The following is a 14,201-nucleotide window of genomic DNA, read 5'->3' on the forward strand; positions in this document are numbered from 1 at the left end:
TGTAGCACTCCCCTGCCACATGCTAAATTCTGTATGTGGTAGGAATTACATTTACCTGCGGATGGAGACTTTTATAATAAAAAAAATGCAAAATCTGAAAGTTAAGCAGTCTGGGCCTGGGATGGCAGCTTCACATACCTTTCACACACAAAAAAATCAAATCCAGATTTTTTCTCTTTACATTCATGTCCTCAGTGTTTGGCTTGTTTTCTCAAGATTAATCAGTGATGGAAGATAACTGGTGGAACAATAGCTATTACATTCCAAAAAGAGAGAGAGCAAAGTGCCATCCTGAGTAAAATCAGGATATAATGCTAAGGAAAAGGAAAAGAACAAATATTTAATGCCATGGCTTCTGCTTCTAGTTGCCTTGGGTGCTGAGACACTGCAGTGTAATAGAAGTGACAGTACATATTGACCTCTGAGATTCATGTGACCAGAAGTATGTAAGAATCACTGCAGGATATTACAAAGATTTCTTCTGAGTTCTCAGTTGCTCAATTTTTCATATGCTGCCAAACTTTAAGGTGAAATGCTAGGTGCCAGAAATGGAGTGGGAGGATTCAGTAATATTTGGGTCACAAGATCATTATCCTTTTCATTACCTCGTTATTCTTATTTCCCTGGTGTTTTTCCTTTTACTCCATTTAGGGAGAAAATATGTCTACCATTTCCCTATACTTTTTGGTATCTTTGGAACTTGGAAACTTTTCCAAGTAAGCCTTTGGTACTCCTTAAGAATTGAGTTACAGTGGGAGGCTCAGTGTGGTAAAGCAGTTTAAAAGCATACGTGAAATCATATCAGTGGTAGTGTTTTAGTAGTTTCATTTTAATGCTCCTTACCCTGGAATTTTATGTAAGAGAAACTCCTCACAGACACTCTTTTAATCAGATACCATCGTAGATTGGAGAACTTCAGACATAAGTTCTCCATGCTTTTCTTTCTCCCATAGTAACACATTCTTTTACCTTTACTTCTATCTTCTCAGTTTGCTGTGTTATTCCAGTAGAACTGTCTCCATTTCAGGGTAGTCTTACCTGTCAGTCTGTGCTCTGAGTCATACTTTTTTCCAATTTAGAAAAGATTGATTCTGTGAATATCCATCTCATGTTAGTAAGTTCTCTCTTTCATCTCTTCCTTTTAGCATTTAAGAGTGTTTTTGTCTTATAACAGGTGTTATGATCTTACTGATATGGGGAGAAGTTCATCCACATCTTCATTGGGAAGTTACTATTTCATTCCTCACTTAATGGGCACATAAATTATTTCCAAAATCTAGCTGTTACCAATTGGCTGCTATAAACATGGGTGCACATATATCACTGTGATACAATGTTTTTAATTCTTTTTTTTTTTGTCTTTTTCGTTTTTTATTGGTACCAGGGATCAAACTCACGACTGCCTGCTTACAAGGCAGGCGCTTATGCCGCTGAGCTAAATCTCCAGCCCCTATTTTTAGTTCTTTTAGGAAGACACCCAGAACAGGAATAGCTGGGTTGAATGGGACCTCTAGACCTAGTTTTTTGAGGAATCTCCACACTAATTTCCACAGTGGTTACATCAGTCTGCATTCCCACTAACAGTGGAGAAGAGTTCCTTTTCTCCGTAGGCAGTTGCTCAATCATGAAAGTTCTTTCAAAGAGTTGAGTCTTTTTTTGGGGGGGGGGGTCTTTTTCCTTTTTTATCGGTACCGGGGATCGAACTCAAGACTGCCTGTTTGTAAGGTCTTATTGATAGTAAAGAATTACACTTCTGTAGAGATACTCTGATACCCTACTATAGGAATATGATCTGATTCTGCTTAGAAGATGGAAGACAGGGAAAAGATTGAGTAGCCTTCTGTGTGGGTTTTTTTTTTTTTTTTTTGGTGCTGGGGACCAAACTCACGACCTCCTCACACTTGCCAGGCAGGCGCTTATGCCTGCTGAGCTAAATCCCTGGCCCCATTGACCAGCCTTCTGAAAGGGGAGACATTTAGTTAGTAGCTTGAAGGACAAGGAGAAGCTACCAAGGCAGAGTGAAAGGCATATTCCAGAAAAGAATGCTTATATTCCTTAGCAAATTACTGTTATTTTTCAAGTAACTTCTACCTGGTGTGATATTAAGTAGCATTAGAAGTAGTTGTGTATGGTCTCTATCCCCAGTGGGGAGGGAATAGTTGAGAGAGAAAGGAGAGGCTGGAAAGCTTAGGCCTATGATCCAATTATGTATATGAAGCAGCATGTAAAATGCCAAATTGAGGTTAGAGAGGGATTAATAAGAGAATACAAGCTAAAGTAGTTGTAAATTATTTAGATTGAGTAAAATAGGAGGAAGGGAGACATTGAAAATAGTTGGGCATAATGATGTGAAAGCAGTGTTGACAGATTTCTTTGAAATATTTGCGTAGACCTGAGGTGATTAGCAGGGAGGGATGGTGAGGAACCAAGAGTCCAGGAGGTCAGCTAGGAAGCTTATGGAATAAGGTGAAGTAATGAGGGTCTGACATTTCTTAACTAGATTTCCATAACCAGATTCCTCAGAGCTTTCCATGCTGTTTTTAAATTTACCACCATCTGTTCTCTTCTACAAGTGGGTTTCTGTCATCACCATTCCAGTAATAGGTTTCCTTCTAAAGTTACTGGTGATCTGGCCAAATCTAATGGTAGTCTTTTGTGTTTTGCTTAATGGGAAATTACTTAAACACCAGCATAAGCACTAACATTGGAAGCACTTTTTGCCTCACAAGCAAGAATATATAAAATTTAATTATTTGCATACAAAGCAAAAGTTTCATGTTTTTGGTTTGAGACATTTTATAGTGAATTTAAAATTTGCTCTAGTAGAACAGATGAACGTGAGCACAATAACATAATCCTTACATAAATGTCTTTGAAAACTAGGGACCTTTTCTTTCTGTTTACATTTTGACTTTCTTTAAGGCTTTATTGAAGTTCTTTCTTTCCTTGTTTCAAAATGGTTGTCCATATTATTATTTCCCTTTTCTGAACTTACAGCACCCAAAGCTCAGTCTTATTCTTTGATTCATTTTTTTCTTGTATTTGTGGTTCCTGATTTGGACTATAGATATTTTCCTCCTACATAGCTCTGTACACATACACTTACAGATTCCTGTTAAATGTATAGATTCCTGTTAAACGTTAAAATTTAAAAATTTTATTTTGCTAAGACTCTTAAAGGGCCTCATTATTTACACTTGTGGAAGGGAACAGAAGGTAAAGGTGGTTTTCAGTAGGGAGTATCTGCAATAAGAATTATATTCCAGTTTGAAACATGCTCCTGTATTAAGTTTGAAAACATATAAACGTGGTACTTTGCCAGTTTGGACAACATAAAGCTCTACCAGAGATTTGATTAAGGCAAATAGGTTGATAATACGGTATAGTAATAGCCAGTGTTTATTGTGAATGTTTATTCACAGGTACACACTATGAATGAAGTATAAATAATAGTATTATCACCTCCACCCCAGTACTTAATAGTCATTAAACATTGTCTGGAAATGTTGTGAGTGCTTTATTTCTATATCTTGTAGGTACTGTTTTAATTATCTTCCTCATTTTACAGATGAAGTATGGTAGAAAAGGATTGGGAACCAAGAGATCTGATTAAAATCAGTTTTAGTTCTCCTAGGTAGTTTGAAATTGGATGAGCCTTTAACTTTAGTGTGCCTTAATTTTGCATCTTTAAATTGAGATTAGTTACAATCTCTGGAGTACTTTCCTACTCATTTGATATTGTATGATCTGTAAATATCTTGTCTGTTTATTCTCAAGTCCTTACAACTTTATGATTGGATTGGTCATTCCTGACTATTACTGTAGAATAATATGTCTTTTCTTTTTTTTTAATTTGTGAAGGTGCTATTTGGGGAAATTTAAAGTTCAGGTTTCAAAGAAATGTATATGCTAAAGAAGGAGAGTTGAGAAGATTAGGAAGGCAAAACTGAATCAGAATATCAGAAAAGCAAAATAATAATGCAGCTCTTCACTGGCAATGTAGGGAGAATCCTCATAGCTGTCTCTTAATTTATAATTGCTGTTGCCTAATCTAGTTTACCTTATTGTACATTCGTTTTCCCCAAGTTACTCCTAGACCGATATTATTAATGAACACTTATTGAATATTTTCTCTGGGCATATGTCAATGCATTTAATTTTCAAAGTAATATTTTAACCGTAGGTGATATTACTGTTTTATTTTACAGGTAAAAAAAATGCAATATTGGGAGATAATGAACATTTTTACAGTTCTGCAACTAACAGCTGCTGGAGGCTATATTTGAATTTTGATCTCACTGATCCCAAAGCCTGTCTTCTTTATTGTTAATTCTATATTGCCTCCTAAAAGTTCATATTCTATTTCAAGTATTGCAGGGTAATTTTTGCTGGGAGCCATTTGGGATGAGGGGCCTATATACAATTTTCTTAGCCAAAATTTTTAGGGGGTGCATTCCTGGGGATTGAACTCAGAGCCTTGCCAAATACTTGGTGAGCCCACTCTCACAAAGCTCCATGCTCAGTCCCAAATGCTTTCTTTTGACTAAGATGCTTTACTTTCTTTTCCCCTTAATTTTGATACCACTTACAAACCTTTTTTATTCTTCTCTGCTGTTTTTCCATGGTTATGATTCCTGTTTCTTTGATCCCAGGATATAAGGGCTTACATGTCTGCTGAAACTTAACAATTTCAGTGTAAGCTGTCAGGCTTTCTTTCTGTATTCTCATCTTTAATTCTCAAAATAGTTTTTCTAGAATATATGTTAACTCTGCAGATTTTATATTATTTTCTTCAAGTGGTAACAGTCTGAATATTTTAGCCTTGAAGATAAATATATTAGTGAATCTAGATTACTGGACATTTGCCCAAGCCTGTCATTGAGCTTGAAATGCTGCTTTTCTCTCTGGCCATTTATCTGATTTAATCTCTTTTATACTCCCAGATCTTTAATTAGTTTTTATAAGCTGGTTTCTTTGCTTTTTTTTTTAATTACTGCCTGGTACTGCCTCTCCTCCTTTTCATATGCTCACCAGTGTCCTTGACTTTGCATTCCTCTTTTCTCTTAACTCCCCCAGCTAGGTTGTCTTTTTGCTATTCTTGTCTGTGCTGGTTTACTCTTCCTACCTCCCACCTGCTCAGTATCTTTTTTTGCTCCATGCAAATTCTATTTCTCAATTACCTTTCTGACTTTATGCCTCTAGCTTACTTTTGGTACTCTTTTGTTGGTATGAGTCCCCTAAAATTTGCATAAAAGAAATTGAGGTACAGATGGATAGTCTTAAGTTTTTAAGGGCTTGTGGTAGTTTGGTGAGTAAAGAGCTGTACTGCAGACCAAGTTTTGTGTACCAAGATCTTGTTGCCCTATTAAAGTGGCAGACATTCTTTTGCAGAAAGATTACCATCAACACCACTTTGTGTATATGTATTATAAACACTTTCAAAATGTGTTTGTTATGTTTTGAAGAGAAGCAAATTAAGAAAAAAGATTGGAAATGTTGATCCTTTAAATACTTGGTTTGGTCATTAACATACTCAATCTTTTTCCTCCAGATTTAACTCAGACTTTCCCTCACTTTGGAACAACTAGATTTGTGAATATTGGATTCTTTTGAGAAGCAGGGGTTCTTTTATTGATACTGACTAAGGAGTCTATTTACCTTCAGGATGACATCTGAACTGGAGAGCAGCCTAACATCTATGGACTGGTTACCACAGCTCACCATGAGAGCAGCCATCCAAAAATCTGATGCGGCACAAAATGCACACGGAACAGGAATTTCTAAGAAGAATGCACTCCTTGACCCAAATACAACTCTAGACCAGGAAGAAGTTCAACAGCACAAAGATGGGAAACCTCCATATAGTTATGCCAGCCTCATTACATTTGCTATTAATAGCTCACCCAAAAAGAAAATGACTTTAAGTGAGATTTACCAGTGGATTTGTGATAACTTCCCATATTATAGAGAGGCTGGCAGTGGTTGGAAGGTAAGGATTTTATTTAAATTACTATTTTTGTGCATTAAGTAATGATAACAGTATTGAGTGCTGATGAAAGTAAAGCTTTGAGGAAGCTTATATAATTGAAGATGAAATTCTGATTGCTCTTCGTTTTTAGGATGTCAGAATGGAATGTTTAAATTTAGATGATTAAATATTTGGTAAACCATTATTAGAGTTTTATTGTATTATTAGACTAAGAGCAGACAATAAAAACAGTCAGAATATTATCTCCAGTAGCTCACAATGCCAACAGTTCAGATAAGTTGCTAGTGAGTCAAGGTAAAAAAAACAATATGGTGGTGTGACTAATACTGTTTCATCATTCATATATTTTTAAAAAAACTTTATTTTGAGTGAATTTTAGACTTACAGCAGTTACGTAAGTAGTACAGGAAATCTCTTGAACTGTATACTTCATTAGTTTCCTATAATGTTAAGACTTTGCATAGCAATAGAATAATTAAAAAACCAAAAAAATAATATTGATGTATTATTGATTAGATGTTACTGTTTTTCCCTTCCCATATATAGTTTATTAGTAAAGTGGTACCTCAATTTATGAACTTAATTTTTTTTGTGATTGTGGAAAAGATGGCCATATTTGTTTGTATGGGAAAGATGGATGCGGTTGTGTTTGTCATCTGATGGAGAGTTTACAAACAACAGAATTTTACCAATGCTTCTGTTTGCAGTCAAATTGTTTGCAAACAAAAGCATTTATGAATTGGATACCAGTGTGTGTTATGTATTTTTTTTTTTTTACAAAGTACTTGGTTTCATTGTGGCTTTTAAATATATACATATAACATTTTTATCATATCCATCCCTTCAGACATTAATATTAACTACTGAATAAACCATAGCTATTATTGACATTTCATCAGTTTTGCCACTTACGTTCCAGGATCCAATCCAGAATCTATATTGCATTTACTTGTCATGTCTCCTTAGACTCCTCCAATTTGTAAACGTTCTTCAGTGGCCCTTTTTTGGGGGATTCTTTTATGACCATGACACTTTTGATAAGTAATTGTTAGATATTTTGCAGTTTCTTAGATATTTTGCAGTTTCTCTCAGTGTGGATTTGTCTGATAACTTTTCATGATTAGATGGAGGTATACTGCATTTGAAGGGATGATAATATACTCTCTGCATGTCACATGGTACACAGTGTCAGTATGTCCTATTGGTAATGCTAATCATGGTTCTCTAGGTGATGTTTGCCAGGTTTCTTCACTGTATCACTGGAGAAGATACTTTCTTTGAGTGCCTGCAAATATCTTGTTTCTTCTTAAACTTTTGCCTGTTTTAGCATTCATTGGTAGGTAATAATTCAAGAAAAGTGTACTGTTTTCCAGTAATGACTTTTTCCCCATTTCTTTTATATTTATTAATATTCTTTCATAAGAGTTGTTTTGCTCTTCTTTGTTCTTTTATTTGTAATATGTTGTACTTAGGATATTTATTTTATCTTTGTGCTGTCACTGTCATTCAAATTGTAGCTTTGACCATTGTAAACTAGTACAGGTTGGTCCTATGCTTTTTTTTTAATTTGATGCCGCCTTCTTTTGTGGTACCAAGAGATGTTCTAGGATCACCTCATACCTTCTTTGTCCCAGCCCTGGAATCAACCTCTTCTTTAAGAAACTGATTAATATGGGGCTGGGGATTTAGCTCAGCAGCTAAGTGCCCGCCTTGCAAGCATGTGGTCGTGAGTTTGATCCTTGCTACCGGTCAAAAAAAAAAAAGAAACTGATTAATATACCATTATATTAGTTAGCTTATGTTGTGCAACAAATAATACAACTTACTTTGTTTTGTCTTAGCACGTTTTATTCATTTCTTATGTAGCATTACCCAGTTGTGTGCTATGTGACATATATCTGTGCATGTGTATTCATGTGGAGAATACAGTTTGAGGTATACATTTTCCAGATGATATTGTTTATTTTCTCTTAATCCTTCCTATTTTAATGTGTTTGTCTTATCATTTGATTACATTTATGAAAGACATTTGCTGATTGATCATGTGCTATTTGCTGTGACAGTTAATCACACGTCTTATGGGAAGGAATTGTAGCACACTAAACTTTTTGTGTACCTCTTTGTGTTTTCCATGCCTTAGCACACAGTGCTTTCTTTATAGTAAGCTTCAGTACATATGGTTGGAACTACATTATGATGACTACTTTCAATTGACCTATCTACTTTGTTTTGTTATTTTCATCTTATGCTCATTTTTCTTGTTCTTTCCTACTTACTAGTTACCTTGAGAAATAAACACTTAGATGTTTTGCTTTTGTTGTCCTCTTATTTCTCCTTAGATATTCTTTTGCCCTTCGTTGAGTTGGCATTACCCTGTTACTTTAGCTCATATATTAAATATGTATCTCTTTTTTGTGTATCCACATACCTTATTCAAACAGTACTGTAAAACTTAGGGGTGTTTTCCCTCAGAGATCTTATTTCAATAGCTTTTGTTTCTGAAGGTGAATATCCAAGTGGTAGTTGGATTTTCAGTTTTCTGTGTATCAGGAGCTATTCTGAGGGCTTTGTATCATTGTCTTAAACCACAGAGTAGTTTGTAGATATTATTGTTCACATTTTAAAGTTAAGGAAACTGAAGGTTTGAGAAGTTAAGTAACTGTTGAAATTCTCATCTAGAAAATGGTAGAGTCAAGATTTGGTGCCAGATATGGTAGATTTGGAGATTTCATTGCCCATGTTCTTAATCAGTAGTAAAAACAAAATTTATTGAATTCAATTTGACAAAATAAACTCTTTTAATTGGCTCTCATAATATAAGAAGTGATTGTTAACAGTATACTTTAGGTAAGTGCATTTTACACACTGTCAGTGGAGGGGAAAAAATTTTTTTTTGTTTATCTTTTTGAGACAGAGTAGCTCGCGCTAGCCTTGGATTTGTGGCACTCCTCCTGAGTGCTGGGTTTATAGGCATTCATCACCGTGCCTGGGATTAATGTTTGACCCATTAAATAAGCCATTTGTGGTGCTTTGTCAGAGCTTTGTCTTTACTCCTAAGCATTATAGCTTTCTTTGGTCAGATTTGGGATGAGAGAGATTTTGATGACCTTGTTTGGCAATGGAAGAATATGATGATAAGAGAGTAGAAATGGCTAAACTTTGAATAAGAAAGCCCACCAGAATTCATTGGTCTTTGCTTCTGTCATTTATTTATTTGTAGTGCAAGAGATAGCAACCAGGACCTTGGAGATGCAAGAAAGGGCTCCACCCCTGAGCTATATTCCGGCCCATTTCATGAGTCTTTATCAGTGGCCGTAAACATAATAGGTGTAAATGCCTGACAGGTGAAGTAATGTAAAAAAGAACCAAACTGAAGAGTGCTTATCTAGTGTGAAAGGAGTAATTTTGTTCTCATTAATTCTTACCTTTCAGGACATATGGCACAATAATTCCAATTTTTCTCCCAACAGAAGCAAAGCATCTGGATTTTTCTGTGTAATTTCTTAATATTGCCAATTCTAGTTTTCTTAAATACTTACTCTATAGGTACTTAAAACATAAGTCTATTGTCTGTATTCAGCCTGTAGACTACTAATTGGGAATCTCTGATCTAAATCGTGTTCTCTTTTCAGCTAATTTATAGTTTTTCACTTACTAGATTGAAAAGATTTTCTGTTTGTTCTTGTGCAGTATTGTGCTATGCTTTACCCATACTAAGAAGCTTAGCACAGGGCTTCTGTTTCAGTTAACTTTTTTCTCATTGGTGAGACAAAATACCTGACACCCAAAATTAAGGAAAGGTTTGTTTAGCTCACAATTTGTTGAGGTTTCAGTCCATAATCATCTGACCCCAAGCGTGGCAGCAGTTCAGGCAGAAAAGACTACGACAGCAAAATCAGCAAAAGTGGGGTGGGATGAGCAATCCTCTTTCCCTTTCTTATACTGTAAGCAGACTACCTGAGCTAGGGCAAGTGTAGGACTCACACCATCTTAGTGCCCTCCTTTTGTATAGGATGAGAATGTTTACAGAGTAAGAGCCTGACCCTTTACTGAGACACTTAGCTAAACTTGTAAACTTCTCAAGTTGACACAATTTATCAACCATTACAGTGCCTAAGGGAGTCCATAATCTTTATTGGGTCAAGAAGGATACATGTAAACTAATTATAATGTTGTATCAAAAGCTGTTTAATAGAGTAATGTGGAAAGCTATTCTATAAATAGTTGACTGGGCACACCTGTGTGTGGGTCCATAACCAGTATGTCCATTATTTAAGCAATCTAGTAAAGATGTTAACTGAGGGTACAGTCAATGAGAGGTTATAAGGGAGTATGATGAAGTTCTAAAGTGAATGGTTTCATGTACAAAAACCAAACTGCACAAGATGTTCTTCAAAGAATCAGCCAGTGGGATCTCTTATTAAAAAGTTTTTGTATACCAAAAGAAATCACTAACAGAGTGAAAAGACAACCCACAGAACAGGAAAAAATTTTAGCCTCTGTCCCTCGGACAGAGGACTTCTGTCTAGAACATATAAAGAATTGAAAAAAAATCAGGCCCCTCAAATTCAAAGACCCAGTCTAAAAATGGGCATCTGAGATGAATATACATGTCTCAAATGAAGAAATAATAAATGGCAGATAAATATATGAAAAAACATCCAACATTATTGAATTCAGATTCTGCCTCACCCCAGAGAGAATGACTGTCATCGAGGAATTAACCAGTAACAATTGCTGGTGGGGCTGTGAGAAAAAAGGAATCCTTTTCCACTGTTGGTGGGAATGTAGAGTTGTACAACCACTGTGGAAATCATTGTGGAGATTGCTCAAAAAACTAGGATTGTATGCCTCCTATGACCCAGCTATTTCTCTTCTGGGTATTTTCCCAGAAGAATTAAAAACATCATACAACAGCTATATATGTGCACCAATGTTTATAGCAGCACAATTTGAACCAGCTAAATGTTGGAAACAATCTAAACACCCACGATCCGAGGAATGGATAAAAAAGATGTATTTCTGTACAGTGAAGTACTACTCAGCTATAAAGAAGGAGAAAGGATAAACTTGAATCTTTTTATAAGTAATTGGATGCAGCTAGAGACCGCTCTTGCTCATACTCATAAATGAAATAAATCAAAACTCACATACATAAATGTCATATTGTCTTCTAGTGTAAGAAACTGAAAGAGTAAATAAGTCCCAAAATCTGCAGTAGATACTCTTAAAGGAAAAAACTGCTCAAAGAGTAAGAACAAGTGGGATGGAAAGGAGAAAAGGAATGGAAAAGAATATATATATATGTATTTATTTATTTAAGATAGCTAAGAGAATTATACTAATCTCTTTCAGTTAATTGAAAACAATTTGTGCTTATAATATGTGATCGAGTTTTCATGCCTATATTTTATAAACTGAGCAACTACTTTGAAGATAACAATACACAGTATATTAATTTCCTGTTATGTTCTGAAGTTCTGTATCATTGTTTCTATTTTTTCTCTTTTAAATAAAAAATGAAGTGAATGGTACAAAGAATAAGTACTATATTGAGAAGTTGAGTTGGATCTTTAAAAGTATATTATTAAAAGTAAATCTAGGTATTCTATAATGGAATGATTTTGGAATTTCAGAAAAGGAATTAAAATTTTATACTACTTGCCTTACTTAGGAAAATTAACCTATTAAGTTAATTTAGGAGTTTAAATTAATTTAAGGGAGGAAAAATACAAAAGTATCATGTATGGATGTATTATGCTACATTTTTGTCTGAAGAAAATTATATATTTGCTTATTGTATAAAGAAATTTAGGTGTGGGGCTGGGGATTTAGCTCAGCGGCATAAGCATCTGCCTTGCAAGCAGGCGGTCGTGAATTCGATCCCTGGTACCGATAAAAATGAAAAAGACAAAAAAAAAAAAAAAAAAGAAATTTAGGTGTGTTGTATGAACTAAAAATGTACCAAATATAATTGCCTTTATGAGATAAATTATATGGGACTGAGGCAGAAGGAATATAGAAGGAAAAAGGACTTTGAGTATACTTTTTTACATGTTTTACATATTTGAAAAAACCAAGAAATGAAGAAAGAAAATCCTAAAATTGAATACAAATAGAAACAAGCCTTACATCAAATTAATAGTGTAGTCAGACAGAAAAATTAAAGAAACTTTTGACTAGTGCACTGTAATTGTACAACTTCAAGGGACACATTTTAAAGTAAAAACACATTGAAGGAAATCATGAAGTTTACTAAGTGGATTAGTATTCGGTAGTCCCACCAGGTAGCATCTGAAGAGGTCCCTTTCAAAGAGGAGACAGTGACTTCAGCTTGCCCCACCTGTGGAGTAGGGTGTAGGTTTGCTGATTTATATTACAGAAAAGAATTGTAAGCAGAGTGTGGTGGCACTCACCTGTAATCCCAGCATTTAGGAGGTTGAGGCAGGAAGATCACTGTGAGTTCGAAACCATCCTGGGCTACCTAGTGGTTCAGGGACACCCTGAACTGCATAGACCCTGTCTCAGAAAAACCCAGAACTCAACAAAACAATAAAAAATGAATTGTCAGCGAGAGGCATAGAAAAATGAGAAGGATACACTCAGAGGGGAGAGTAGACTCATAGATGTCCTGGGTCTGGGAGTATTTTATGTGTCCTTGGGGAAGAGGGGTCCTTAAAACATCTAGTATATGTGTTCCTAGTGTCTATTAAGTTACTTATTTAGTAGGCTAGATCAGAATGCAGACTATTCATGTATGTTTGAAGTTTAGAGACATGCTAACTTCTGTAGTGCTGGTTCCTTGAGGATGGCAGTGTTTGGCATTTGCAAATCCATAATATAGGGGGAATGCATAAGACTAATTTATAGGCTTGTGATATCTCTAAGACCCTTAGGACTTTTTGGAGTAAACTTCCTGGAAGGAGAAAGAAAAGTATTGTAACGTTGGATAACTTTGTTCTAAAGCTTCAATTACCTTTGTTTGTTTGTTTCTTTCTTTCTTTGTCATTTTGAGACAGGGTCTCCCTATGCAGTTCATGTTGGCCTTGAGCTCACTTTGTAGCCCAGGTTGGTCTCTAACTGGCAATGATCTTCCTGTCTTGGCCACCCAAATGCTGAGATTACAGGTGTGCACCAGCACATCTAGCTGTTATTTTCTTTTTTTCTTTTTTTTGACTGAGACTTGAACTCATGACCAGGCAGGAGCTGTGCCACTGAGCTATATCCCCAACCCAAATTTTCTTAAAAGTACAATTGTAGTTAAAATGATTTTCCTTGTTTCTTTTCCACTTACCTTTATTTATATCTTGAGTCCCTTCCCCACCTGCCCCCTTTAAGGGATGCTGAGAGGCTTAAGGCCCAAAGATCCGTTGTCTATGGCTGCTTCAAGATATATGAGATACTGACCCTTCCTAGCTGAGGATTGGCAGTCTAGTCCTGATTTATCTACATGAGACTTAGAAGGATCGAGTTTTGTTGTGTTATCCTTCGGTATTTTGAAAAAGAAGGCAAGGTGGTTAGCAACTTAACTGAAATTTAGAATTGTAGGGAGTATATACATAATTTTTTTTTTTTTTTGGTCTTTTTCATTTTTTACCGCTACTGGGGATCGAACTCGCGACTGCCTGCTTGCAAGGCAGGCGCTTATGCCGCTGACCTAAATCCCCAGCCCCCTATACATAATGTTTTGCATTGATAATAACACAGCTTGACTTGATGCTGTTGAATTGTGAAAATAAAGACTTTATAAGCACCGGGTGTGGTGGTGCATGCCTATAATTCCAGCACTCAGGAGGCTGAGGCAGGAAGATTGCTGGGAATTCAAGGCCAGCCTGGGCTACAAAGTGAGTAGTAGACCAATCTGAACTGCATAATGAGACCTTGTCTCAAAACAAATAAGCAACTCCAACTTTATAAGCATATTAAGCAAGAGCAAAAAATTAAATGTAAAGTTACGGTGAATAGTGACCCCTTCAAGGTAGCAGAAGTCAGACAGAATTAGGCAGCTTTTGGATGAGCCTTTTATGTTTAATACTAACCTCCATTTGTCCTGAGGTGTGTATCCTGTTTTGCCAATAAAAGTATCTTCCAATTTTTAATTACAGTGATGAAGGAATAAATTAAGTGAAAGGGATCTGTGCTCTTGTGTGACCATTGGGCCATTAAAATTCTTATTACAGGGCTCAGAATCTAGGAGTTGGCCCCTGGTTTG

At 35.7% G+C, this 14,201-nt stretch overlaps 1 protein-coding gene across 15 annotated transcripts in view; it reads left to right on the plus strand.

Moving 5' to 3' along the window:
- Nucleotides 1–14,201, plus strand: part of LOC100730783 (forkhead box protein J3) — a 181,465-nt gene that overhangs the window by 34,541 nt on the left and 132,723 nt on the right. For 14 of the 15 annotated variants that reach the window (XR_010043134.1, XR_010043133.1, XM_063236303.1 and 11 more), the window contains exon 3: nt 5,665–5,989. The exons of the other annotated variant lie outside the window; for it this stretch is intronic. Coding sequence is in view for 12 of the 14 variants with exons in the window: in XM_063236303.1 (XP_063092373.1) it covers nt 5,665–5,989 (325 nt within the window). In the remaining 2 variants the exon portion in view is untranslated. The remainder of the gene's footprint in view (nt 1–5,664; nt 5,990–14,201) is intronic. 15 annotated transcript variants of the gene reach the window in all.

Source organism: Cavia porcellus, unplaced genomic scaffold (assembly GCF_034190915.1).
Source record: "Cavia porcellus strain 051 isolate PalLab524CR breed Dunkin Hartley unplaced genomic scaffold, mCavPor4.1 scaffold_25, whole genome shotgun sequence".
Lineage (NCBI taxonomy): Eukaryota > Metazoa > Chordata > Mammalia > Rodentia > Caviidae > Cavia > Cavia porcellus.